The 27,033-nt window shown below is 55.0% G+C and overlaps 8 protein-coding genes across 8 annotated transcripts; 2 read left to right on the forward strand and 6 right to left on the reverse strand.

Annotated features, from left to right (window-relative positions):
• Positions 1 to 476: 476 nt before the first annotated feature.
• Positions 477 to 3,133, forward strand: PG998_005197 (uncharacterized protein; the record flags this gene model as incomplete). The annotated part of the gene is made up of 5 exons (XM_066872015.1): positions 477 to 941; positions 1,040 to 1,263; positions 1,336 to 1,462; positions 1,531 to 2,796; positions 2,864 to 3,133. 5 exons carry the CDS (start codon positions 477 to 479, stop codon positions 3,131 to 3,133), a joined length of 2,352 nt encoding a protein of 783 aa, XP_066732112.1.
• A 677-nt stretch (positions 3,134 to 3,810) lies between these two features.
• On the forward strand, positions 3,811 to 4,716 carry PG998_005198 (S-adenosyl-L-methionine-dependent methyltransferase; the record flags this gene model as incomplete). Its single annotated transcript, XM_066872016.1, has 1 exon — positions 3,811 to 4,716. One exon carries the CDS (start codon positions 3,811 to 3,813, stop codon positions 4,714 to 4,716), a length of 906 nt encoding a protein of 301 aa, XP_066732113.1.
• A 382-nt stretch (positions 4,717 to 5,098) lies between these two features.
• Positions 5,099 to 6,904, reverse strand: PG998_005199 (uncharacterized protein; the record flags this gene model as incomplete). Its single annotated transcript, XM_066872017.1, has 3 exons — positions 5,099 to 6,081; positions 6,173 to 6,510; positions 6,570 to 6,904. The coding sequence occupies 3 exons, from the start codon at positions 6,902 to 6,904 to the stop codon at positions 5,099 to 5,101; spliced, it is 1,656 nt and encodes a 551-aa protein (XP_066732114.1).
• A 932-nt stretch (positions 6,905 to 7,836) lies between these two features.
• On the reverse strand, positions 7,837 to 9,187 carry PG998_005200 (uncharacterized protein; the record flags this gene model as incomplete). The annotated part of the gene is made up of 2 exons (XM_066872018.1): positions 7,837 to 8,614; positions 8,817 to 9,187. 2 exons carry the CDS (start codon positions 9,185 to 9,187, stop codon positions 7,837 to 7,839), a joined length of 1,149 nt encoding a protein of 382 aa, XP_066732115.1.
• A 2,042-nt stretch (positions 9,188 to 11,229) lies between these two features.
• PG998_005201 (homeobox domain-containing protein) lies at positions 11,230 to 13,157 on the reverse strand (the record flags this gene model as incomplete). The annotated part of the gene is made up of 2 exons (XM_066872019.1): positions 11,230 to 12,715; positions 12,787 to 13,157. The coding sequence occupies 2 exons, from the start codon at positions 13,155 to 13,157 to the stop codon at positions 11,230 to 11,232; spliced, it is 1,857 nt and encodes a 618-aa protein (XP_066732116.1).
• A 9,767-nt stretch (positions 13,158 to 22,924) lies between these two features.
• PG998_005202 (uncharacterized protein) lies at positions 22,925 to 24,139 on the reverse strand (the record flags this gene model as incomplete). Its single annotated transcript, XM_066872020.1, has 4 exons — positions 22,925 to 23,166; positions 23,274 to 23,468; positions 23,548 to 23,991; positions 24,061 to 24,139. 4 exons carry the CDS (start codon positions 24,137 to 24,139, stop codon positions 22,925 to 22,927), a joined length of 960 nt encoding a protein of 319 aa, XP_066732117.1.
• Positions 24,140 to 24,533: 394 nt separating this feature from the next.
• Positions 24,534 to 24,974, reverse strand: PG998_005203 (uncharacterized protein; the record flags this gene model as incomplete). The annotated part of the gene is made up of 1 exon (XM_066872021.1): positions 24,534 to 24,974. The coding sequence occupies one exon, from the start codon at positions 24,972 to 24,974 to the stop codon at positions 24,534 to 24,536; it is 441 nt and encodes a 146-aa protein (XP_066732118.1).
• A 547-nt stretch (positions 24,975 to 25,521) lies between these two features.
• PG998_005204 (uncharacterized protein) lies at positions 25,522 to 26,836 on the reverse strand (the record flags this gene model as incomplete). Its single annotated transcript, XM_066872022.1, has 4 exons — positions 25,522 to 25,677; positions 25,764 to 26,223; positions 26,278 to 26,659; positions 26,773 to 26,836. 4 exons carry the CDS (start codon positions 26,834 to 26,836, stop codon positions 25,522 to 25,524), a joined length of 1,062 nt encoding a protein of 353 aa, XP_066732119.1.
• Positions 26,837 to 27,033: the final 197 nt, after the last annotated feature.

A 27,033-nucleotide genomic window follows, 5' to 3' on the forward strand; every position in this document is an offset into this window, starting at 1 on the left:
GGAAGATGCTGGCATGGCCTTTTCAAGCCAGCTGCAATTACAGCCTCTTCAACACGAGGTGTTGGTGGCCGTCTTGGTGGCCGTCTTCCAGGGTAGCATTTGCAACCTCAAGGATGTGCGATGTTGGAAGCAGGACGATTCGTCCATCTGTCAAGCGAAGGGGCACTTGAACAGCGCATCAAACATTTCGAGGTTTTAGGGCGCCAGAGTTGTATACTTGGCCAGGCTCGCCGGGCCTGTTGTAGCATCCCGCACTTAAAGCTCGTCACGAACTCCGGATTTCATGTAGAGATGAATCCACCTGAACTTATATAAGACAGCACGTTTTCTCATCCGTGTATCTCGTAAAGGTGACACCGCTTTCCTTCCATGTCTCAAGCCTTGCTAACGACCTCCTATTACCGAGTTATATCACATCCTGCATCAACATACTACTGCAACCGCGATATTATTTCGCTCCCTACTCCAATACCAAAATGAGTCAAGTGGGAGAAGATGCTGCCCCCAAAAGTAGCCAAGAAGCTGCTGAGCCTGGTACCAACAGCAGCAATAATGAACTGCCCAAGGACCCCTTCGCGAGCAAGAGCAGCCAGATGCTCTTCGACGCCATCGACCAGCTCCAGAGCTGCGATGCCAGCCAAGACATCGACATCCCCCAGCTAGTCATCGTAGGTGGCCAGTCCGCCGGCAAGTCGTCTCTGCTGCAGAGTCTCACCTCGATCCCCTTCCCCGTGAGCCATGGCTTATGCACTCGCTTCGCGACGCGCATAATCTCGCGCCGGACGCCGCCCAGGAGCAAGGACGAGGTGGTCATCACCATCGTCAAGCCCGACTTCGAGCTGGATCACATCTTCAACTACTCCAACGACAGCTCCTACGAGAAATACATGTACAGAGCCGAACGGCTGGACAGCCAGATGTTCGCCGAGTTAATGGAAGAGGTGTGTCATGTCTTCTCTCTGCTCCATATTCGACTTTCGCTGAGATACCTCGTCACCATATGTATTGGGCTTTTCTTTGCTGACTCTTCACGATCAAGGTCACGGAAGAATACATGGGTATCAAACCAGGGAGACAGCCTGGTGACAAAAACTTTGCTACCGAGGTCCTGAAGATTGAGCTTTCTGGGCCGCAGCGTGCCCACTTCAGCATCCTTGACATTCCGGGGCTTATATCGAATGACATGCGAGTCCATACGTCGGAAATGCACGGTATCGGAAGCATGATAGTCGAATACATGAGCAAGCCTCAGAACATCGTCATGTACGTATAATCAGGCCACCAAGGGAGAGAAAAAACGGTTGGATAGCTTGACTTACTCAGGTAATGCACTAGTTGCGTGTCCGAGGCCACGATTGATCTGGACAGCTCGCCCATATTCCACAAGGCGCTGGAGCACGTGGATTCCTCCCGATTGATACCTGTATTTACCAAATGCGACATGGCAGCCAAGCCGGAATCGGTGAGACCCCCCAAAGCATGGAACGCACGTAGTTTCCCTCAAATTCTAACCCCGATCCTTCCATCCAGGTTGTGGGTATCGCTACGGGAGAGAATATCAATTACCGTCCGATGGAACACGGGTGGTTCGTAGTCCGCAACCGAACGGACGAGGAAGATGCGTCGTTCGATTTGGACGAGGCCGAGGCGGCCCTCTTCGATGAGGCTCCCTGGGGTAGGATTCCAGGTAATCGCCGCGGATCCGCAAAGCTCCGGGGCTACCTGGGCGGTCTTCTGTGCGAAAGGATTCGTGACGAGTTCCCCGCCATGCAGCACAAGGTCAAGATGTTGTTGGGCAGAGAGCTGCAGATCAAAGCGTCCCTGGGTGAGCCGCGGGATGACCATAAATCGCGTCTCCAGTACTTAATGGGCATTGTCCAAGTGTACAAGACGGATGCTCTACAGGCGTTACATCAGCCCTGGCATCTCCCTGAAGAGGCGATGAGGCTGCGCAGCATCGTTTCCAACAGCAATAGGGACTTTGACAATGCCATGATGAGCGACGGGCACACTTACGAATTCGAGGAGCTTCACTTGGACTACCCAAAAGCCGCTCCATCACCGGCTTCCAGTCTGCATGGCTTCCCACCGACCCCGGAGGGATCGCCTCAGCCGAAGTCGAAAAGGCACAGCTCAAAGATGACAGGCCCGGGGCAGACGCCCTCACGTTTGGGCAACAACCTTGCCCAATCCCCGGCCGAGCTTCGTACCGAGATACGCAAGCAGATCTATAACTTCCAGAGCAGCCAGCTTCCGGGCCTGCTGAACCCAGACATATTCCCCGTGCTGTACCGCATACAGACCAAAAAGTGGGAGTCAATTGCGTGCCAGCACCTGGAGTTGGTAGTGCAGGCGACTCGAGACGCGGCGTTGGGGCTGCTGAGCTACGTCTTCTTCCAGCAGCTAAAGACGGGAGACAGGGAGAAGAACCAAAACGCCACGCACGACAAGCTCGTGGACGTCCTCATGCACATGAGCCGAGCATCTGAGCAGCGAGCGCTTGAGAGTCTACGGCGGTACTGCAGCGAGGAGATTACCTTCCCGTTCTTCACGACAAACCCAGAATTCACGCGGCGGCTCGAGGAGAACCGGCTAACCCGGTTCAAAAACCACTCGTTCCAGCACTTCAAGATGCTGTTCGAGATCACAGAGGCGGAACGGGCGACCAAGGAGGACCACAGCGTGGACGTGAACCTCTTCGACGCCAACCTCGACATCATGTACGCCCGCATGCATCCCAGCACCGCGCAGCATACGGAAGACGAAGCGCATGATATCCTCAAGGCCTACTACGAGGTAAGTTGCGAAAAGCGAAAGCATGCACATGAAGTATTCCGCCCGCTAACTGCGACATGGGATCTAGCTCTCGCTGCGTACCTTCATCGAGCACGTCACCAAGCGCATCGTCGAGGACATGATGTCGAGCAAGGATGGGCCCCTACTAGGCCTCTCGCCCGACTACCTCATGAGTCTGTCTGAGGCTGAGATCGAGGAGGTTGCGCGCGAGGATGAGGGTGCGCAGGCAAGGCGCAAGCAGTGCCTCGCGAGGATGGCGCGATTGACCGAGGCCAACCGGATTGCTGAGAACGCGCTGCGAGATACAAGACCGCGGTCAGCGGAAACCGTCGCCTGAAGGGTTGGGTATCTTTAGTGATAGGAGGATGGAAACGATCGATGGCTGTAAAGATATTAGTTGGATGAGATACGATGATGGCGATGTCCTTGGAATTGGAAGATGCATGTCGAAACTCAGCTAGTTGTTCCGCCGGAGCTTTATGCAGCGACTGTGCAGATTAGAGCTCGCAGCTTCGCAATTCGCACCACGTCATATATGATCATGAACATACATACACATGTCGTATCTGTCATCTTCTTCTCGGTGATTCTAATAATAGATGGATGCACTGCCAGGGTGGAGGTCTTCTCCGTGTAAAAGTAGTGGACTTTGTTCGGATCCGAAAGTATGGCGATGCGTTCGGATCCGAAGTAAGCAACCGCCAACGTTCCCCCCGTCATTTCGCACGAGAGGGAGGACGGGACAACTCACGACCTATCGAAGTCCACGCTTGAAACCAACCTGCCTACTCTCCCTGACGACACAGCATTAGCAATCATTCAAATTCTCCCGCGGAGATGGACTACATAAAGGGCTGCCAACCCCATTGCCTTCCGTACCATTCATCAACCCATCATCATCCAACCGACTACACTACCCCTTGATTAACAGCTACTATCTACTTGCTACATACAAACCTTCATCTACTTTATCTTCAGCTCTATCTATCTCAATCCACATTCTCCACAAACAACATGGCCGCCCCTGCTGCTACTTCCGCCTCCGGCCCCGCCCCTACCCCGGATGAACTCCGCCGCCGATACTTCACCTTCATTGCGCCCAAGTACGCCCACTTGACGGGCAACACGACGCGCGACGCCTTCACTGAGGTGCTGAAGCAGCACGGCAGCGACCTTGGCATCACCAACGAGTCCATCATCCACGACGTCGCCGCGGGGCCCGGCTCCGCGACACAGGCGCTGCTGCCCTGGTGCGCCGAGCAAGGCGTCAGCCCCAAGAAGATCGTCCTCACGGATTACGTCGCGGGCATGCTCGAAAGCGCGCCCGCGGCCGTCACCGGACACGCCAACGTCGAGGCCAAGGTCGTCGACAGCGCCGAGGACCTCTCGGCCGCGTTCCCCGAGGACGGATGCCTCACCCACGTCATCGACAACTTCAGCGTCTCGACCTTCGGGACCAAGGCGCAGCACCTCCGCGCCCTGCGCGAGGACTACCGCACCCTCCGGCCCGAGGGCGGCGTCGCCGTCTTCACGACATGGAAGCGCTTTGCCATCTCGGAGATCATCGGCGCCGCGCAGGCGCGCGTCAAGGGCCCCGACTGGGCCGCGACGCACCCGGTGCCCATGAACGGGCCCGAGTTTATGACAGAGGGCTACCTGGCGTCGATGCTGGTCGAGGCCGGCTGGGCCCCGGAGAAGACGCGGACCAGCCTGATCAAGTCCGTCGTCACGAGCGACGCCGACGAGCAGGGGCTGCTCGAGTTCATGCAGGTCAGCCCGCCCGCCAAGGCTGCGACGGCCGGCTGGGCCGACGACGAGGTCACGGCCTGGCCCGCGGCTGTGCAGGAGGCTGTCGACGCTATGAAGAAGGAGTATGGCGGCATCTACGGCGAGGCTTGGGTCGTCATTGCGAGGAAGTGAAATGGGGGGAAGAAAACGGAGTGACGATCAAGGGAGCAAGGAAAGCTCTCGTGGCAGATGAGCGCTCAAACGGCGCCGGTCAAGGGATTTGTTTGGTTTTGTTTATTAGCGTGTGTGGACTATGGAAGAAACTGGTCCTATAGTTGGCTTGAATGCATTAATTAGGTGTCACTTTAAGCTTTGAATACGATGGAGTAAATCACTTGAAGAAAACTCACCTGAGTCATGCTTTTGGTTTGAGAATCTCTCGGGTATTTTATCGCATCTCTATATTGTTTGTTGCCTGCATTATCTCTAAAAGTCGAACGAGTACATACTCCCTTCATCAACCAACTTCCCTCACTAATTTGAATTACCCCACGAACCCAGCTCAGCCACTTATTTACTCCTTGGGGCACTCCCAGCTCTCCGGCTTGTTCACGTCGTCCTTGCTTGTCCCGATGTACTTGGCCGTCTTGGGGTAGAGGCAGATGGGCCGCTGGCTCTCGATGCCGGCCGCGCCGTTGTCGCCGACGAACTTGGTGCCGATGAGCTGCGCGGGCGCGGCCTCCTCCTCGACCCAGCGCATCATGGCGAGCACGACGTCGTGGTCCGCGTCTACGTGGCCGGGCACTGAGAACGTCACGTTGGCGACCTCCTGGCTGCCGCCCGCAATGTACCAGGGGCCCGGGCCGCCGTTGCAGTGGCCCATGCCCGGGATCAGGAAGAAGCGGTAGAAGTCGGTCAGGTCGGCTCCCTCGCCGCCCATGGCCGCGTGCACGTTGTCGTAGAAGACGCGGCTGCTGCCCGTCGGGATGCCCGGGTCCGCCTGCCCGTGGTACATGATGATCTTGCCGCCGCGGGCGCGGTAGGCGGACAGATCGAAGTGGTCGGCGGCGGCGTCGCCCGGGTCGACGCGGTCGGCCTCGAGCACGTCGGCGTACGTGAACTTGGTGTAGTCCCAGTTGGTGTCGTTGTAGACCCAGGCCTCCCACAGGCCGCGGCCGAGGCCACTGAAGGTGCCCAGCATGCCTGACGGGTCCGCGCCGAGCGGCAGACCCGGGAACACCAGCGTCTCGGTACCATTGGCCTCCTTCTCCCGCCACTCGGTGTACACCTTGCGCACCGTCACGACCTGGGCGGCCGTCAAGCAGTTTGTCGCGTTGGCGCCGCCTTGGGCACACAGGAGTCGGTCGTAGTCGAATTTGCAGCCAAAGGTGTCGCTGATGATGCCGTCTTCCAGCCCGTCCTGGCTATCGCACTGCTTCAGCATCTCGGCGGTGATGATTTTGTACAGAGCTGGGCCGACGTGATAGGACGCATTCTCGGGGAAGTTGTAGAGAGGCGCCTGCAGCGTAAAGGCCGCCAGATGCGTTGTCCACCAAGCTATAGTCGATTATGGTCAGCACTGTTGGTCTCTTCTACTCCTTGGGCAGTCTGGCCTCGCAGCTGTGTCGAGTGGAACGGAAGGGCTTACCTGGTGCGCCGACAACAATGCCATCGAACGACTCGGGGTGAAGTTGGATCTCCTTCAAACCTTGGCGCCCACCAGTAGAGCAACTCGCATAGTACGATTTCTTAATCGTCGCCGCGGTCGACTTGTCGGTCGACTTGTCGGGGCTGCTCCCAGCGCTGTAGTAGGCCGGGATTATGGTCTTGGCGAGCTCGATCGACCCATGCATCGCCCTGTATCCCCAATCCACGAGCTTTTCGGGCTGGTTCAGTCCCCACGAGGCATCAAACGCCATCGCGTTGTGGCCAGTGTCGGTCGACATGGTCGCGAAGCCATGGTGCGCGAAAATGCCCATGTCCACCCTTGACGAGTGTCGTATTAGCTTCGCACGAAGTTCTCACTGTGAAGTGGCCAAACTCACCAATTGATGCCGCCTCCGAAACCACCGTTGCCGGTGGTGAGGAAGCGCTCGTTCCAGCCAGCGTCGGGCAGAAACAGGCCGAAGTTGTAGGACGAGATCGGGGAGGACTTCACGTTGATGGTCACGGCGCAGAGGGCCGTCAGGTTGTTGGCCGGCTGGGGAAACGCCTTGGACGGGGGGCCGAAGGAGGCGCCGGCGGCCACGGCGGAGACATCGGTCACGCTGGCGGCCTCGTTACCGGCGATGATGGTTTCGAAGTGCTCTTTTGTACACTGAGCTGCGACAGAGCTTGCCACTGCCAGCAACGCCAGCGGCGTCTGGGACGAGGACAACATCTTCATCAAGGGCCCAAATTCAACGTAGCTGTCAAAGATGCCTGCAGCAGTGGTCCAGATGCAAGAGAGAAAAGCAGCACATCAACGACTGCACGACTGAGGGCTGCGCATCTTTTGTATGTACCCACATTCCTCATCCATTACTACAATCCATGTTTTGTTTATCGCCCAGACGGCATCTACCTCAAACTACCGAGCCCATATGCGAACAACCAAGCCGAAGGTGGTTGCAACTACGACGATCGAATGCGGGGTGTGGAAATGATATGTTTGATGCATGGGGATAATGCACGGGGATGATGCATGGAGACGGCATTGATACAGCGAGCATGTGGGAGGTGACGTATGGGTAGGTGGCAGGCACCCTGACGATGACAATGATTGATCATCTCAGCGGGTTGCAGTCCCGATGGGGGATTTGCAACGGTCGGCGAGATTAAATCCAGGGGCGATAGCGCGCTTTGTGGAGAGGGAGCTGAAAGAAAAGAACAACGGGGGATTTTCGGCATGATTGGCGGACTTAGTTGGCCCATCTCGCCCTTGTTAGCTCCGAGTTAGCTCGACCTTGCGCGGCTTAGGCGCTGGCTTAGGGGCGCCGTTGGGGGAGCTAGGGCAGTGGCTAGGTGCCGAATTAGGGGAACAGGTCGCAGGAGGAAAAAGAACGCCCGCCTCGAACTGAACTGCCAAGCTTGCCTGTGTCGGACTGCGTGCGACTTGGAGCGCGCTGCTCTCTGCTCTCGGCCCTACTTGCAGCGTTGCGAGCCATCGTCCGGCAGTTGCACCACGATGCCTTCCATACGGCCATGGTGTGTATCAGGCTTGCTTACTAGGGCATGACTGGGATTTCGGTTACCGAGTCATGATCATGCAAGAAGCTTGCTTACACATGATCAAGTCAGCCTCGCGACCGCATCGGCTACTCTACGGAGTCATCATCTGTTGAGAAGAGTCTTGGGTTCTACCTCCCCAAAGTCGTCCCTGAAGTGACTCGTGTAACTTGTTGACGGGCTGTCCCTCGCCTCCCGGCTACCCTCCGTGACCCGCGGCCCTTTCAGACCATGGCCTCGCTCTGTCGATCCGGACCCCGACTGCGAGCGCGATTCGACGCTGGCAAACGCGGCACTGTCAACATCCCCTCGGCTCCGGTCGTCTTGGTGCGCGCTTCCTACTCCCCCTAGCCGCCGCGACCGGGACCCGTTGCTCTCCCCATTATCGCCAGCGTCGCCATCGTTACCCCGTTCCCTTCGTCGCTCGGCCCACCTCTTCCCCCGCCGAGAGAAAGCGACAAATCCTAAAAATGAGATAGCCAGAACACACACCACGAAACCCACGACAATCCCCACAATGGCTCCCACCGGGAGTAAAGGTTTCGGGTCCTGCGAACTGAGGCTCACGCGCACCGTTGGTGTAGGCTCGGTTGTGGAGGAGGCCGAGGCCGTGGCTACACCCATGGCGGCGCGCAGCGAGCTGGCGTCCGACTCCGGGTGCAGCGTCAAGTCGCTCTCGCGCCACACCATGTACAGGGGGTTGGCGACGGCGGTCACGGCACCCGTCGCGGCCTCAGGCACGGTGCGGTGGTCCTCCAGCCACCTCGTCGCTGTCACGTTCTCTTGGGTGCCGACGCAAGCATATTGGGTCGCCGAGAGGGCGCCGCCGTCTTTGTTATTATTATTATCATTATTGCCTGGCAGGACTGATAGGGTCGCGGTTCTAGGGGGTTCACGTTAGTCGAGCAAGCACAATTATCCATGCGTTCGTTCTTCCTTCTTCTCCGCATTGGTGCCCAGGCCATCCTCCTTCCACCCCCTGTGTTCTCTATGTGGCAGCAGGGAGCGGGAAAGAGAGAAACGGCGACAGCAGTTCAAAGACGAAAAGAGGAATAAGACAAGGCAACGAAGGGATTGGATCTTACGTCGCGCAGCAAGCCCCGATGTAGAAGGCATCAGAGGGCCCCAGTACCTTGGTGATCTTGGACACGGTCATGAAAGCGGACTTATCCGGGCAGACACCAGCCGAATAGGTGGCGCGGGCCGCGACACGATAGGGCTGACAGGTGGCCCAGCGCTCGCCGTTGTGGGCGCGGTCGCTGAAGATGACGGACCGGGGCTGGGTCGCGTCCGCCGTGGTGGTGTCCCAGAACCAGTCCGTCGCACAGCCGGGCGGCGGCGTGTAGCGCGTCAGCAGGGCCGGCGCCTCGGACAAGAGCGCCACGGCCGACGCGATGGGGACATCCCAGCCGCCGCCCGTGATGGTGGCGATCGGGGGTGCCGCATAGGCCTGCATGGTAGTAGTGGGCGCAGTAAGACGAAGAAAAGGGGGCGGCGGCGACGGCGGTACCACCGAGACGACGTCAGATGGGAGTTCAATTAGATGGCGCGCCAAAATAGAAACAACGAATGACGATGCGACCACTGCGACGGAGTGGTGCTGATTGACGATTACCATGTAAGTAGTGTGGAAGAGGATACTTTTAGCCCGTCAGCCCCCTCTTACTACTTTGCTTCCGCCAAGTTATGTAAGTCAGCAAATCAGGGGGTGGATGAGTTTTCGTCGGTCGATCCTTCTTTCTGCAGGCCCCCTGACTAAGTAAACAAGCGTTACAAGATTAAAGGAAGAACAAAAACGCCTTGTGGAGGCGGTGTTGAGTAAGAGAGAGCGCACTCTTCCCGACCTCTTAGATGAGGTAAGCAAAATACACACAGACAGTCAGCCAGTCCCGAGGCACGCGAGAAATCGTGCGATTTCAGCGCGGAGACAGGGTGTGTCCTGTATGTGGTGTGGGTTCTTGCTTTGGCATCTAGAAAAAAGCCGATCTGCCTAAAGAGAAGACAGCCGGGAAGACAGCGGCCAGCCCCGCATCGTATTGTCATCCATTCCCCCATAGAGAGACTGGCGATACACGTCGTACCCTAGAAAGGGAAAAGGGCCGCCATAGCTACGCATTGGGCTGGTTTGTAGCGCAGGTTGGCTTAACGACTTGGCGCATGCGGCACAGCACACACACACACAACACAGCGGGTCTAGAGTCCTAGATATCGAGGTACTTGCTAGTGCTTACATAGTTAAAAGATAGCAAGGGGGGTGGGACTGATGGGGGGCTTGCCTCACTTGAGATCGTCTTTCGTCGAGTTTCGCAGCATCGAGCAGGCGGTTTCCGTGGGTGATTCCGCTACATCTCCGGGAAGACAGCTTGATATCGGCACGTGGAAAATGGGCAGAAACACGCCTCCCGGAGCATCACGACTCAAGGTCAACGGGACTACGAAATGATTTGTACCTTGTCGACGGATGAGAATGCCAGGGCAGGCAGGAAGCGTCCAGGTCTGTCACGGTTGAATCAATTACATTAATCGAAGCACATTACCATTCGAACAGAGTCAAACCTGGAAAATATGCTCACGAGCTCACGGTGAAATAAAACTTCTCGTACATCTTGTATTCTGTTTTGATATTTGGTTCGAGCTACAGAAATTTCCAAGATCCTATTTAACCTGGTATCAGTAGTTCATTGCTCTCCTCCCCTTAACCCTCCCATCCCCCGTAACGAACCGCCGTTGACAACATCGACAACTACAAGGCTTCTTCGGGGGCCAGCTCCCACACGATAGTAGATCCCAGCCTCCCAGGCAACAACCACTAAAAATTATTAACCAGAAAACCCTAGCCTCCTGGGCTTTCACCATATTCATCTATTTTTCTCTCCACCCGCAGCCAGGATAATAATAGCATCGCCTTGTTTTTCATACACGCGATAAGGAAAACGTCCGAGGAACTAAGACGTGGTGGCAGAATGTCTGTAAAAGCAAATCCAAAACGATTGCGAACAAGGGGCCGATGAAGCCCGCGCAATTAGGACACCTTTTGGGTGCAGGACGGACAACAAAGCCCAAGGTAGAAAATTGTCCACCCACACCTTCGCGTGGGTGGACCAAGATAGAAGAAACCAGATGCACAACTGTTGTGCTCGACACGCAAAGGGTATGTGTCGGCAAGGGGAAGTCGTCATTCGGAACATCATGGCTGACGGAGTCGATGAACTGTGGCAAGAAGAAGACCTAAACCGATTGCCGGGAGGCTGCCCCGATACAAAACTCAACCAAATGCCGAGTGCTAGGAGAGACGGTGCCGCCAAAAATAAAAATCAAGAGGTATATCCCCAACAACGCCAACCGACATGAGAAAGCATCGAGCCAATACAACACCACATATACACGCAGCAGAAGAACACGTAAGATCCAAGTCTCCTTGGAGCCAGCGCCAGACGCCGTCATTTCATAAGCGCGACACGAAGCCGTATCGCGAGCGAAAATAAAGAGAAAGCAGCCTCACTGTTGGTGGTGAGGCATGTTCTCAGGCGACATGCTTGCGGGATCCATCGAGTCGAACTGAACAAGCTGGTTCATGTCCAGATCTCCCTGGCTCCCATCCATGAACCCGGGTGAGTGTGGGTGCATCGGCAAATTGATGGTGTGTTTGGAATACATCTCGTTCAAGCTGTGGCCGTCGTCCGAAACGGTCGAATCACCCATGGGGTAGAGATCGGCTGAAGCACTTCGCATCATGCCCATAGGCGGCGACTGTTCAACGATGGCCGGATCCCCGTGGTTGAAGGGAAGAGGCGAGACAGACTGCGGTACCATCGCTGGGTTCACCATGGGCGACAGGAAAGTGCTGCTGTAAGGCGTGTTGAAGTTGGATGTGGGGAGAGGCGTGTTCTCGGGGCCCCCAGAGAAGTAGTTCGGGCTCGAGTACTCAGACGGCGCGGTCGTTGCAGCAGACAAGGGATATGGCCGAAGATCCATGCCAAAGCCGGCTTGCGTGTCGATGCGAAGATTGGGTCCAACAGGGCTGAGAGACTGCTGAGGCTGCTGAGGAACGGGGGCAAAGATATTAGGATTATGGGGGTGCCCCTGAGACTCGCCAGGATGTTGGATGTAGAAGGAAGGCATAGGATTCTGGAATAGGGAGAAGTCGACAGGCATGGGGACGGATCGGCTTCGCTGTCGCTTGTGGCCTGGGCCACGCATGCCAGGATGAGGAGGGGCGATGCCCCATTGGGATTCCTGGAACATGCCAACGTGACCTTGAGCAAAGTTGGGCTGCGAGGACGGGCGGTTGCCGGTCGGAGAAACGGGAGCCGATGCAACGCCCATCGTATGACCTTGATCGAAGAAGGCATTCGGGTTGTGACGGTTCATGAAAGACTCGAGCGACACAAGCTTGGCCAGCTGGCTGCTAAGAACCTTGGGGTTTCCGCCGAGATGGTGAGTGTAGCATTGAGTCGCCTGCTGGTCTTCGGTGAAATCGCCACACTGGAAGAAGCCGTTGGAGTTGGGCGAAGAATCCATGAAGAAGTTTGGGGGGCGGTTGAGTTCGATGACGATTCCGCCCAACTTGTTCGCGTCACCCTCACTGCTGTCTAGGGTGATACTCTTGATGTGGCTAAAGTGATACTCAATCTTGTACCCGGCTTGGTCATTGTTGATGTAGTATGTCATGGTGCACTTCTCGGGCGAGTAGAAGATGATGAGATCCATGGTGTTCTGGCCAACGCGCGTCCACTTTCCAATGCTCAGAGAGCGGCAGGTCAAATGGTGAATGAGAACCTTGCCTTGACCACTCTGGTCGCCACCCAGCATCATCGAAGAGCCGTAGGGAATGAGGCCAGTTCGGCCCAGGAAAGCGCCACCGAGGCCCTTGCCGGACTCCATAGCTTGCATAGCGAGGTATGCTCTCATAGATTCGGGGATCGAGTCAATGTCTTCACCGGTTTCGAGGCTCTTCTTGGCCAACAGCTTGATCTTGGCACGTCTAAATGAAAGTATGTGTTAGTGAGGCTCGGTAGGCGACTTCTGGGCCACGCAAGGTGTTGATTCACGTACCGGTTCTGAAACCAGATCTGAACTGATCGTTCCGTCATGTTGATCTCATCTGCAATTCTCTCACGAACAGTGGCTGTGGGCGTAGGGTTCTTGCTGAACTCCATCTCCAAAGTAGTCAGCTGATCTTGGGTGGCGCGCTGTCGCTTCTGGTTCTTCTGCTGCTGGGTGAGGGTGCTCTTCCGCGGGGGGCGTCTAGAGGCCGAGCTCGGGGTCTTCCCACTCGCAGACGGCGACGGAGATTCACTGCCCTTGAGGTGCTCCTCGGAGGGTGATGTGGAGGAAGATGGCGTCAGGGTCATGTCAGGCTGCATAGGGTCCATGGCAGTTGGGGCCATGTTGCCCTGGTGTTCCTCTTTGATGGTGTTCATCATCGGGGAAAATGATATTGGACGAACGAGGTGTTCGTCAAAGGAGTGTTTGGTTGTGGTAGGTGTGTAAATAAGGAGGGACGCAAGATCGCGTAAGAATGTCCAGCAGTCGAGATCGAGATAGGGCTGTCAAGTAATTAAGCCAAGTTATCTGGGTCGTTTGATGTTCCCACCAAGCTGTCCAAGTCTCGATATATAACGCGATTGTGAAAGCCTCAACGGCCTTTGGTGAAAGTCTTCCGAAAGAAGTAGTAGTAGTTGTTGTAGTATAGGTCTAGTCAAGGAGTGTCGTCCAGATCCGAGCGCGTCTGTCTGGGATAAGGATATACCGTCTGTGATGTTGCTGGGTGCCCGCAAATATGGATATTGGCAAGGGACCGTGTGGTGTCAAGTTGTATGTAAGCCGAAGGAACGTAATGGACCCGAAAGGAGTGACGGAGTCCGTAATGGCTAGAAGTTCAAAAAGGGAGTGTGTGGGTAAACTGAAAGGAAAGACAAGGGGAGAAAGGGGAGAGGAATTATCGATTAACGACAATACCGGCAAGAGTTGGGAGAGAAGATGAAGATGTTGGGATGGTCAGGTCAGGAAAGGGAAAAGAGAGGAGGAGAGAAGGGGGTTAAGCCTGGCGAGGGTTGGTGGGTAGGGAGCACACTAAAAAAAATCCCGAGCGAGGGTAGGCAAGTGGCAGCAGGAGCAGAGCAGTACTCCCACACTTACACACTGTACCGCTACTGACTGTATCTGCTTCCATCATCCCAGTCTTGGCCGACGATGGGATGGGATGGATTTACCCTCCTAGCCCTCCCAACCCAACCCAACTGGCTCACAGCCTGCAGGGTGTCAGGCGGGCTGGCTGCCACACCGTCTCTTCTCTGGCCCTCCACCCCATCCTCCGGGCCTTGACACGAGCCAACAGTCGATGCATGCTTTACCAGGGGCGCCCCACCCAGCCAATGCAGGTACACACCGTGCGCAGCCTGTGGCGATCTACACTGTGGCTATCGACATACCCCCTCTCTGGCCTGCCTGTCGGCCTGTCGGCCTTCTGCCAGTATGTATTGTATGTATTAGTATGCGTGTAAGTGAAGGGTGGATGGACGATGGGTGGCCTGTCTTCAGAGTCCATGTCATGTCTTGGCCTGAAGGAGAGGAAGGCCGCGGCCGTCGTGTCTGACACGATGAGACGCGCGGGTAGGTGAGATTCTTCTCCAGAGCTTGAGGGCCAGTCAGGACTAATGCCAGACGTCAATAGGCAGGTACCGATGAGGTGTGACCTGGCCGCGCGACCGTCGGCGGTTGTGTCAAACGATTGATAGACATCCATCCATTACTTGACGACTGCGTCTCGTGTTTTGTACGCACCCAGCAACCCCGACTTGGTTGACTGTTGATCGCCCGCTTATTTTTGTTCCAGTCCGTCAGGCAGTCGGAACAACTTTTTTTTTCGACAGTGCAGTGAAACGGCCATTGGAAACATGCATGTACCACGGTACTTCGCCCGTCCAACCCTCCTTACCCTCCTTGCCCAGAATTGCCCTAGGCGTCCCCGCTTAGCCATTTCGAGACTCGGCCCCTCCAGTATTTGCGACGGGGTTAGTACTGTTTGAAAACTGCTCTAGTGGGATAAGTGCCAGGGGCGCAAAACCAAGGAAACTAGACCACCCAGGAGTGCAACCCCTACATACCACTCTGCCACTCTCTTGGACCTGGTTCCCTGCGCCAAAAAGCTGTCGCCCACTGTCAGAACAGGCACGGATGGCGAGCCGCCCTGCACCGGCCGCTGTGGTTCCTACCTGCTACTTACTAAAGGCCATGTACCTGACCTGTGCTTGTGCCTGTGCTTGTGTAGCCGTATCATCCCGTTCTTGAGGTGGATCGGATGGCCCAGCGCCCAAAAGCGTCCGGTAGTGTATGTACATATGTATGCATGTATGTACGGTAGCGTAGCGTGGTATTGTCAAGGCCAACAGATCAGACCAGATTCCATCAACCCTTGCAAGCACTTGTAATAATAGTAATGTAGTAGCAGCAGCCTGACTATACAGCAGTTCTCGAGGCTCTGTGTGCGTTGAGCAGTGGCTGTAGACTGTAGTGGCGATGACAAAACACGCCGATAAGAAAATGCAACATGTAGAGAAAGACCCGTGATGGTGTCGACGCCACAGCTGACCTGGCTCGCTTGCTGGGGAATTTGGTTCGAATGATTCAACCTCCACAGGCTGACCTCGATAAATAGGAGTCATGCTTCCTGTCCTGCCCTGTCGGGTCAGTATCCTTGAGACAGGTCATGTTTGCTGCTGCGATCGCCAGTCCGTCCAGCAAAACGCATAACCATAGATAGCCCTCGCACCGACAGACTGCTCTCGAAACGGACGCATTGACTCAAGTGCCGAGACAGACAGAGGATGGATGCAGGCATGTATACCAAACTGCTAACCAGATGTGATCGCATGCAATGCACAAACACACACACACACACAGACACATATGTATACGTAAGGCTGGGCAGATTTATGTACGTACAGTGTCTGGTCCAAGTCCAGAGAGGAAGAGAGAGAGAGTACGATGGGAGCTTGGGCTGGCCTGATTGAGCGACATGTCTTGAACATCAGTTGTGAAGTTCTGCACGGATACTGAGGGTATCCGGAAGGATGCGAAGGGACGGCTTTCTGGAGGGGGAATGGTGGTAACGGTAGTGGGATGGACTGGGATAGGTTGGGATGAGATGGGATGGCGTGGCATGAGATCGGATGAGTCGCAAGTAAATGGTTTGCTTCGACAGGACAGCTTCAGTTTCAAACAGATACTTTGGCAACTGTCCGACTTCAAGCACTTCCTTTGCTTTCACTTGAAGACGCAATTGGCGTTTTTGATCTTGTTCTTTTTCATTTTCTTCCCTCTTCCCCGTTTGTCCCGTTTGTCTATTGCAGTCTATTGCAGTCTTCGTCAGCAAGCCTGTCTGTCGGCCTGTCTCGTGTCGGATTTGCTAGTCTCTGCGTGTGTCGAAGGCGGACTGGCTTGGCGACGACGGGAACAGATTTGAAGACACAGTAGCCCAACACTGTATGGTAAGAGGATCTATCCCATCGGGGTCGGAAGTGGGCTGGGCACGGAGGAGAGGCGGAAAGGAGGAATGCGAGGCACTGCTTTGCTGACTAGCAGGCAGCCCCCTGACAGAGCCCATCGCCACTACTGGCTGGATGATTCGGGGCTAGAATAATTCCTTCCTTTTGGTGTGTTGTGTGGTGTGTGTGTGTGTCACTGTGTGTGTGTCTGTCGCGTTTTGTCGCCGGTATTCTCTGTTGGCGTGTGTTCAAGTTCGTTCAAGCTCAAGCGCGGTGTCAAGCACCAATCAGAACGGAAGCTTCCGGCTAGGCTTAGTTGGGCCAAATGCATGCTCCGCCCCCTGTCGAGTCCTTTAGGCCCCCTGCTATTGAGAAGGCTTCCATGGCTTGGTTTGGGTTTCTTCGCCTTCTTTCGATCGTTCGCGACTCCATAAGATCAACCGCCAGAAAAGGGGTTTTCCTCCAATTGACCAAGCTACCAAGATACCCATGCCCCAGACCGTTCAGTTACCTACCAACTACTAGCCCAGGCCAGAAGCCCAGGTGCCAAGTATGTATTCGATCGCTGTGTTGTGCATGCATTGGCTGGGCGTCTCCTTTTTCCCATCACCCATCTGCTGTCTGCCTCCCTTGCACCGAGACCGTTGTGAGCCAGCCGGCCTCAACCCAGAACGGCCTCGTCGTGACAAGACTAAATGTCTTCTATCTGGCGTCCGAGTGGATTTGAGACCCGGGGGAAGATCCGGCATGTTCATGACGATATCATCACGTTCTGGACCTGATCAAGAAATAAGCCCAAGCGTACATAAGTTGTCTTTGTGTACAGTGTATGTCGGGCCAAGGCACGCAGCTTTCGTCAGTCTCCCTTTTGTCGACGTTAAGCTATCGGCCCAATTGCCGGTTCATATCATATTTTGAGACCACTTCAATCCAGCCGCTAAGCTCAGAATCGCTCAGGCTCGGCCACACGATTCAATCGAGAGCAGGGGCACAGCAGAAGAACAGGGGGCGCAGAACGCATGTTTGTTCAGTGCCAACTCGGCGGCCAATCATTGTTCCCTATGCAAATGTAATGGCTGTCACTATACGATGAATTCCGTGACGGACTGGCTGCTTCTTTCATGGCCTCCCGCATGCGTCCGCGCAGCCAGTCGACGCCCCCAGAAGCCAGGCAACACCCAGGCCGAGTCGATGCTGCCCCCACCCCACACTGCCAGCACCAGACCCTTTGCCTGCCTCGCACTACTTGTTTGCATTTCTGTTCCTGCAGTAGTCATCCGAACGAAAAAGGGAAGGAGAGAAAAAAAATACTCGGTTTGGCTCGCACTGTATTGTATTGATCCATCCTCTCCCGCGTCATGACGTTTTAGGACGTCGAGCATTGCGACCTTGTCCGACAGTGTGCAAGTGCAATTGCAGATGATCCGATGATCATCCACCGGGCTGCGTACATCGACAAGCACCACCCACAGGCTAGAGGCTTGACATCTGCCCATCGTGAATTCCATCCCATTCTGACGGGCAGCACGGCAGGCAGGCAAGTCCAATCTTGGGTTGCTCCAAATCCTTCCCGGCCCCCCATTCGCCATTGATCATTGATCACCCACCCCTTGCCTTACCAGGCGATATTCGCGCGTATGCAAGAATATTATATTGCATATGATCGGTCGCCCAAGGCAAGTCAGCGAGCGGCTAACCTAAGCCCGCCACCTCTTTCGAGCCGACAATGCAACACTACCAACATCATGGTTCCCTTGCTTCCAGCATCTTGTGGCTGCCCCTGTATCAACTGCCTTCGGCGCTGTCGGGCTGTGGCTTGTCTTGTCCAAGAAGCCGTCGCTTAATGCGAACGCGAACAGGCCCAAGCGAGCAACACGGACGGGGTATTGTACATCAAAGATAAGGTTATGGGTTTCTAACGTGCAGTCCCTAAGGTTTCTTTGAATACATGTCATTGCCACTGAATGTCATTCATATGAAGCTCACAGTCTTCAGCTAACTTTGATGCCTGTCTGGCCTGCGACGCCATAAAACCGACAAACTTGTTTACCACGTCTACTCCTCCACAGATCACCCTCAGTGGCATGCAGATCACCAGACTACCTACCATACATGCCTGCATCTTCTCCCTCGCGAAGCCCACGCGGTCGTCAGAATGACTTCGTGATTCCACCACGATTCGGACATTACATAGAGCCACCTCTCCCTCCACGCGTTTCTTCTATCTTTCTTCTCTGATGCCTGTTCAGGTCGGAGAGACCGTAAAGCAGCATCAATGCGCGACTCCACGAATTCGCTGCACTTACAGGCATTCACAGCAGTTATACGGGTCGGACGGGGATGGAAGACCGTTGCGTGACCCGGGGTGGCTTGCTCGGTACGTACAGTAACACCAGCGCTGATCATCACAGTGCGTGCCTATACTGGCCCCCTGCCGTCATGCTGGTTGCTAGTCTGATATGTACACCCACAAGTTCTTATGCGAACGAACAGAGAAGAAAGAAAGGACCACGCGCACTGAGCCTGAATCGGCAAGTGGGTTCCCATGTTCTTCAATTCCACAATGCCCATCTTCAACCATGCCGTCCGTCTGTCTGTCTTCAAGCCACCGACTCAGAATGAGAAGGAGCAGAACAGCATTTGCGCTCTCTCGCCATCCTCTCACAAACCGTTGGCTTGGCTTGACGTGATGCTGCTGCAATATTCATGGTGGAAATTGGTCCAGTTGCTAAGTGGCAATTGCCTTTACCTAGCCAGGTTTCATATGCACACCGTTCAGTCTCTCAATTCATTGATTATTGAAAAGCTTAACTGGTCATTAAATCCCAGAAACAGGTCTGAACTCAAAATCATTCCCCTCGAGCTCACCAAGACAGCAAGCAACCCTTCCCAGGCGTGCACACTCGGATCAAGAAGCAGTACGGAGCTTGTCCATAGCTGCTCTCGTCTTCTCCAGACTCCAATGATTCGTGAAGTGTTATTCTTAAGTGGACGAGCATGACTCCTGAGCCCCAGTTTCCCTGTGGGATGGGAGGGGAGGGGGGCATCAGTCTTGCTGGCTGAATCCTTCCAATTGAGTTTGTGAGTGCCATTGGCTAGAGCCGCGAGTCAGGCGCAAACATCTGGCGATATGCCCCTTTTTTTCTTTCTTTGCACCACCACCTACTTTCCAAAAATAAAAATAAAAAAGCCTCTCATCATGGCGCAAGGCCCCCTTTACGAATGCCTCCTTCCACTGGCTTACGATGGTCAGCTTACACTCTTTCTGCGCACCTGCAGCTCAGCTGCATTGGAGCTGCGGGTGGTCTCATGCGCTTACAAGACCGGTGCCATTGATTCCAGGCGGCATGAATGCTAAGGAGGCCCGGAGCCAATCGCCGCATAGCGGCATGCACGTCCCCTATGTACCTGCATGATACGATCGGCGACAAGCTGCTCGCTATCGACCACTGGCTGGGGCAACAAACTGCTGTAAGCGTGCATGCATTGCTAATGATCTGCCGCTCCGTTAGTACCGTAATCAATATTCCCACGTAACCGAGTGATGTGGGAGGTTACCAGCAAAAGCCTGCACACGTTGGTTTTGTCGATTATGCCTCGCTGTCATATTTAATGCAGGCATCATGCAGAAAGAGCCGCTTTCTCGGGACACTCTAGTACGTGGTTTACAGACCAGGTGGGATGGTAGTACACGACGCGCAAACAGTGTGGGTTTTCCAGCCGAACCCTGTGTGTAGGATTCATCGTGGCTTGCCGATTCCAACGGCATCAGGCATCCTCCGCCAGCAGGGAGAGCTATAGAGGACGGCGTTATTGTTTTGCCAAGTCCTCTCGGCCATGGGAACGCCTCATCCGCGAGAAGAAGAAAGAAAGCAGGCAAGAGATGCACCTGCAAACGGCACACATTGCCACGCTCCGGAATATCCTGGCCCCGTCGTCATTTCAGAGAGGCCGGAGCTGACAGAGGGGCTGTACATCTATCGCTCGCTATCTGGTCTGTGGTTGCTACCCAAAACCTCTAATGAATCAGAAGGTAGCCTTCTGGGTGGAACGCACTCTTTGTGACAAGCAGATCCGCCTTACCAGGCATGAGCCCTCAGCTCCTTTTTTTTTTTTAGGGAGTTGCCGCGTACGGTTGCATTCAGATGAAATCTGACATCGTTCTGGAACAGCAGCTAGCACTGCGTCACTACGGCGGCGGATCGGCACCAGCATGTTCATCTGATATTGATGATAGTGTCTATGCTTACCACCTCAACAGGCGCAGAGCCTGAACGACGGTTACGTCCCCACGATTTTGCACCTGGCGGCATGTGCCTTGCCCGGGCTGGCCATGTGCTTTAGAGGATTATCCCGGTGAAGTTTATTGCGTCGGCAGCGCCTGTGGACACACAAACTGACCTTCGCCAGGAGATCTATCATGCAATCGCAACGAAACATTGGAGCCCTTTTTGACTTCTTATCCAACCATCAACTCACACAATATAGTCCACCCGCGCATTGCATACCACTTCCGGGGTTCTACACCTAGCTAGGCAGCCCGCCAGCCCACAAGGAAAGCATTCGGTGTGCTAATAAGAGGAATGGAGCAGTGTCCGCCCATAGTCCTTTTCGCTGTTTTGCAGGCTGGGCTTTAGCGTTAGCGAGGGGGTGTCAGTTATGAAACAGCTTGTTGCTATAACGCGGCCGGCTTATAGGTGGGTAGCTTGTGCGCATACCTTCAAACACCACACAGGCAAAGCGATAGGCAGCTGGCAGCTTTTGATGCTCCATTTTCCATGACGGCTGTGCTGTTTCCCCAGCACTCTCTGGTGGTCATACCGATCGGCGTTGCTGTCTGGTCTAGATACGGCGCGGGAGCAGGCGGCCCTCGGGATGAGGCTTTCCGTGACAATACCTGCGCTGATCTTGTGACCAAGATTTATTCACCCCGTAGATGTTTTTTGTTGTTTAACCGCCGAGAACAGCAACTTGGTCGTGAAGCGGTGCTTCCCGCTGTGGGATCGCGGAGCGCGACGTGGGAAGGTTGCACGTGTGTTGTTTGTTTCCTATTATTGATTGCTGCCGATGCTGCTTCAGGACCGGTGCTTCGTGGGGTCCATGATAGTAAGAGAGGAGAGCGGCTGCTATACCTGCGATGAGCGAGAGAGTCATTCACACATTCAATTGGATCCATTAATAGCGCAGCTTCCCTTAATACCCGACTCGAATAAGAATTCACTGGCTTTTGCCGCACAATGTACACGAAGAGACCAGGAGCTTCACAAGCGATTACGAAACCAAGCCAGCTTCAGAACCGTGGACTTCTTTGCCCTTGTCTTCTGGTGCCCTGTCCAAAGACATGTCAAGTCACGATGATGCCAAGATATCAGGCTGCAAAGTGCCTGATCGGCTGCGTGGTACGGAATAGGTAGTAGACTCGCCGGCTTGGTAATGAAAAGATAATCGTATCCGCGCCTCGGAGCAAACCCCCTTGCCTCGGTCCCCAGAATCACGCTGCAAGGGGTAGGGAGAAGGCAAACCGTCGGGCTCGTCGCAAGTTTCCGAGTTATTGTATGCCCCCTTCCCCGTCCGCCTTCTGCGCGTCGTTAGGGCTGTGTTTGCCAATGCTGGTTGCCGGCTCACGGCCTAGCTTGCCGACGACAGGACTCGAGATGGTGGGTGTCGGGTGATTACTCCGCCACCTGGCGTAGCAATAGTCTGTAGAATCCACGGCGCTATCTATGTACCACGCCTGTTCATACCAGGAGGACCCTTCCGAAGCACCGTAAGACGTAAGACGTAAGACGTAAGACGTAGAGATGTAGGACAATGAAGCTCCGCAAGGAAGTGGTGAGGTTGGTGTTGGAGTGTTTAAACGTTCAACGCCGTCTATTCGCTGAACAAATCAAATGTAGTATGGGATTCAGATTCAATAATCGTTCATGTGTGTGATAGTTAGATTTCTGGCCATGCTTCCCGATGTGACAAACTGCATTCCACGGCCAAGTAGAATCCACGATATTTGAAAAGTCTTCTCAAGTTTGCATATTGGCGAATACCATGTAGACCTCTAGATGATACCCGGAGAGTTCATTGTTCCTCTATGGCGTATATTCCTCGCTTTCGTCTGGCGATTCGTGGTTTTGTAGTTGTGTAATCAACAGCGTTGCCTCTCAAGCCTCATACATAGCGTGTTTCTTGTTAATGCCGGTTTTGACATACCCCTTTTCCAAGTACTCATGTAGGACTGAAGATCAAATAATCGACTCTGTCTAATGGGCAAAAATCTGCCTCTGAGATCTTTCTTCTGAATATTAATTTGCCCGAGATGATTAAGTGACAATAGAAACTGCTAGACTTGGGTTGGGTGATCAACGATGGGTAATTAAATTTTATAAGTCTTCCCTAAAGCAGTCATATCACTCACTGGTTATAGATAATCATGTGCTCTATGGCCCGTCTACCCATAAAGACAAGCAAGGTGGTGTACGGGGAAGTACGGCAAACCAGTAATAAGGGATTAATTGATATACGTGCAATGGATGCTGGCCCAGCCGTGTCAACTTAGACTGAAGGTTCCGTCTTGTCTTCAGATATCGGTTTTCTCATCATGACCATGCAATATCCTTTATTCAGGAATGCCCACAAACAATTGCAGTAAAATAGATTTATCATACCATCATCTGACATCATCTCGCTTTATTTTTCAAGATTAAGTAAGCTCATAGATCTTTCATGACCTCGCCGACCGCCTTGGCCGCCATCCGCTTGCGCTGGTCCTCGGGCAGACCCGCGCTCATATCCCTTACCGCCTGGAGCTTGCGCATCATTCCTTCCAGCTTCTGGATCTCTGCTTCATCCAACTTATTGTCTTCCTCCTCCTTGCTGCTGCTGCCGCCGCCGCTGCCGCCGCTGCCGCCGTTGCTGGCGTCGAGCTCCCCGGTCCTTGCTGCGTCTTTTGCTTCTGTTGACTAGGTTTATCCCCGTTCATGAGGTCCCTTTCGTCTCCGTCCTCGTTCCCGGTGCTCCAGATGGCCTTCCTGAGGCCCTGAAAGTCGTCGCGGTCGAAACCAAAATCTAGATCCTTAGGGTCGAGGTCGGTAGCCTTGCTACTGGCAACAACACCGTCAAGGCCATCTTCGTCATTATCGTCGCCATCCAGAGCTGCTTCGAAATCTCCAAAGTCTGAACCGAGATCACTGCCACCTACTTGATCCCATTCGTTGGCTTCTAAAGCCTCCTTTGCGCGGGAGATACCAGTTTTCTCTGTTGGGGGGTAATGTCAGCCAGCGTCCTAATGTCATGCCAATCCATGTTAGGGGCGAAGAAGAGAACATGCACGTACCGCCAAACTCGTTCCTCGCCCCGCTGCCCTTGGCCCGAACCTGAACAAACTCGAGCCCGCACGCGGCAGCGCATCCATCCCACTCATCCACGTCGTCGATCTCACCGACGCCGACGCACAGCCCGACGCCGTCCCAGGCCCAACCGCCCAGTCCCTTCTGGACGACCTTGCCGACGTGTTCGATGAGCTCTCGCGCGGACTTTGCATCGTCAGAGTCGGAGCCGGGTTTCGTGGGCAGGGGGAAGACGACGACGAGGCCGCCCAGCACTTCCAGCACCTCTTTGGCCTCGGCAGACAGGAACGAGGCGGACCACTCGGATGGGTCCGCAATGAGGTCCAGCCAGATGGGCACCGAGGCCGTGTAGTAGGCCGTCTTGAGATCCAAAGTGTGGGAAGTGCCCGCCAAGGTGGTCGATGCTGTCTCAGGGGCCGAGCCCGTCAGATCTGTTGCTGCTTGTCAGATCGTGATTCTATACTTGATCATAAAAGGCAACGGTGGTTGAAGCTGCCTACCTTTCACAACCCTACTCAAGTGGATCGCGTCGTCCTCTAGAGAGACGGCCAATATGCGCCGAGGATTGGAGATATCCATGGCGTCGGGGGTGGTTGCTGATGTTGGGATTGATTTTACAAGCAAGGCAAGTTGATGGAGGGGCACTTCAACCCCACCATTCTTTTAGTGATGGCCGAACCCTGATTGATGACTAAAGCCGCTGTAAATGTAAATGCAGGTGATAGAGGCAAACCAACCAGCGGCAAGCAACAGCATGCACATGGGTTGCACCGGGAATACTTCAATTGGATGTCCTCTAAAAATAGATGCCGTGAATCTCTATCTTCTCTATCCTCTCTAGTGTCCAATTCAAGCCGCATATCCAAGGATTCGTCGGTTGTTGTCGTATCTCTATCGCCCGACGCCTTCCTTTGTTTGGTATTCTTCTTCTTCTTCTTCCCCTTCTTCTTGTTCCTCCACCCACCGACGCTGTTCAGCCGCGACCGCCGTTGTAGTCGGCGCCGCCGGCGTCGCGCAGCTTCTTGACGATGTGCTCCTCCTTGAGGTCGCCCTTGCTGCTCGCCGTGACCTGGATGCTGGCGAAGCCGAGCTCCTGCTTGACGTTGCCCGAGTGGACGCTGACGCCGGCCTTGCGCATGACCTTGGTGCCCTCGCCGATCCACACGACGAAGACGAACTTGACCCGCTTGGACTCGGTGTCGTTGGCGTACTCGACCCGCACGTAGCCGTACTGCGCCTGCCCCTCGTCGAACCGCTCTGCCAGCTCCTGCAGGCCCCCCGAGCCCGTCGCCGTCAGCGCCACCGCGTCGCCCTTGGGCCCCGCGTACGAGATGAGGAGCCAGTTGGTCTCGTTCTTGTCGTCGAGCACGGCGCTGTGCGCCGTTTTGACCTCTTCCTTGTTGGCAAACGACATTGTGCCTGTATGTATGTGTGCGTGTGCGTGTGCGAGTGGGAGTGCGAGTGCTATTGTGTGTTTCGGTCTTTCGAATCGAAGAGGTAGGGATTATCGATGGCCGGAGAGGAGGAAGTGGTGGCGGTGGTGGGAGCACGGCGGGAAGAAAAAAGAGACAGTATTGTGCGGTTGGCGCTCTACTTTCGGTCGGGGATGGTTGGCAATCCCAAAGGGCGGGTAGCTCACGAGGCAAGAAGTGTGTGGTTTCTGAATAGGGGGACACCGCCAGACCAAAGGGGAAGCATACTAATACTATTGTTCCTTGATCCGCCGTGTTTGAGGGTCTCATGCATTAGGGGTCCTGTCAGGGTGGCAGGTTCCCCCTAGTACCTTTCGCAAGTGGCGCCACCTGGCCCGTCGCTAGAGCACTAGCTTTTTACGAAGGCGTCGATGGAGGGGACAGGATGCGACAACTTGTATGCAATTGCTCACCCGTCGCATCTTTTGCAGACAGTCTGGAAGTCTGGAAGGACACTCTGGACATTCAAGTTCTCTAAGATCTCTACAACTAGCAACCAACCGGACTCCCCTCGCTGTGCCGATAGTCAAATGCAGCCAGGACAGCTTGGCTGTAGGCAAGCGCCGCGAAAACCACCATGACATGCATTATCTGATGGCTTGCGCCAAACAGATCGAATACCTTGGGGAACCATTTCTCGGGTAGCTAGCATAGGCAAACCACCGCCGTCAGCCAAAGGTGTTCTTGTGAAGGGGGGCTACGATTAGAAAGACCACGAGGGCCGTACGCACCTTGAACGCATAGACAAGAACCCCGAACCCGTTGCATGCCACCGTGAGCCCGATCCACGGCAACCCCACGCGCCGGCTCTCCTCGGCCCATCCGTAGGTCCAGATGCCGTGGCCGACGGGCACCAGGAACGAGCCCAGTCCGAAGGCAGCGAACAAGACGGCGCGCGCATGGCCCAGGCGGGGCCCCCCGATGCCCGGGTGAAACGTGGCCAGTGAGCACAGTCCTGCGAGAATCGTCGTTGCCAGGCCGTACATCGTCATCGCTGTTGACGACGACGACGATAATGCGGTGTGTAAGTGGTTGCCGCCGCCGCCGCCGCCGCCTCGGCACGGTGGTTCGCCGAAACTGTAGTGAGCCAGCGGAACCGTTGACCCCCACATCAGCAGCAGGATGCCCTGGAAGTCGAGCTGCATGCCTCGCGCGTAGACGGTCGGGCTGTGCGACATGAAAGTGTGGAATCTGTTGACGTAGGTGTCAGTCAGTATATACGATGGGCATTGGCCCTCTCCTTACATGGTAGACAGCGTGAAGCAGACGGCCACCCCGCCAAAGTAGATGCTGCACACGACAATGTCGGCCAGGGTGGCTACCGTATAGCGGGGCGGGATCTCGGTGCTGAAGATGTGGTACGGGAGCGACAGGAACAACAGCGCGCCCACGATGTGCGAGAAGATGCTGACCGTCTCGTTGTGCAAGTACGTCCAACTCCACAGGCAGTCCTCCCATGATGCTGTCTCACGTCTTGAGCCCTTGAAGTTAGCAAGCGCATGGCAACTCGCCACTGGGCAGTCTACAACGAACCTGTATCCGGTCCTGATATGCTCGCTTCCTTCCCTATAACGCACCCGTGGCAGGTTGGTTAGAAGCGGACTCCTCGAGAAATGGCCCAGGGGGACTTACTGTCGCCACGGAGCTGCGCACACATGATTAGCTATAGCTTCCAGGCGTGCTATCCTTCCACAGCCGCTTTACCTGACTTACATATCGCATCCCACTCCAGTAACAAACCACGTCCACCTTCCCTGACCTTTTTCGACTTTGGGCTCTTCTTGCCGGCCTGCTGCTGTGCCATCACTTCCTTGTACCTCACGTGCTAAATCAACGTGAAGAAATGCCTAAAAGCACCAAAGTTCCAGCTTCGTCACAGGTCAAGAGGGAAAGAAGAGCAATGTTCCCAGTCAATACAGCATATTATACAGATCACCGCCGCACCGCCGGTTTTTGCATACACGAAACGGCAGCACCCACCACGTGCGCTATGATCCACGA

This window comes from Apiospora kogelbergensis (genome assembly GCF_038363985.1).
Source record: "Apiospora kogelbergensis strain CBS 113332 chromosome Unknown utg000003l_segment0_segment0, whole genome shotgun sequence".
Classification (NCBI taxonomy): domain Eukaryota; kingdom Fungi; phylum Ascomycota; class Sordariomycetes; order Amphisphaeriales; family Apiosporaceae; genus Apiospora; species Apiospora kogelbergensis.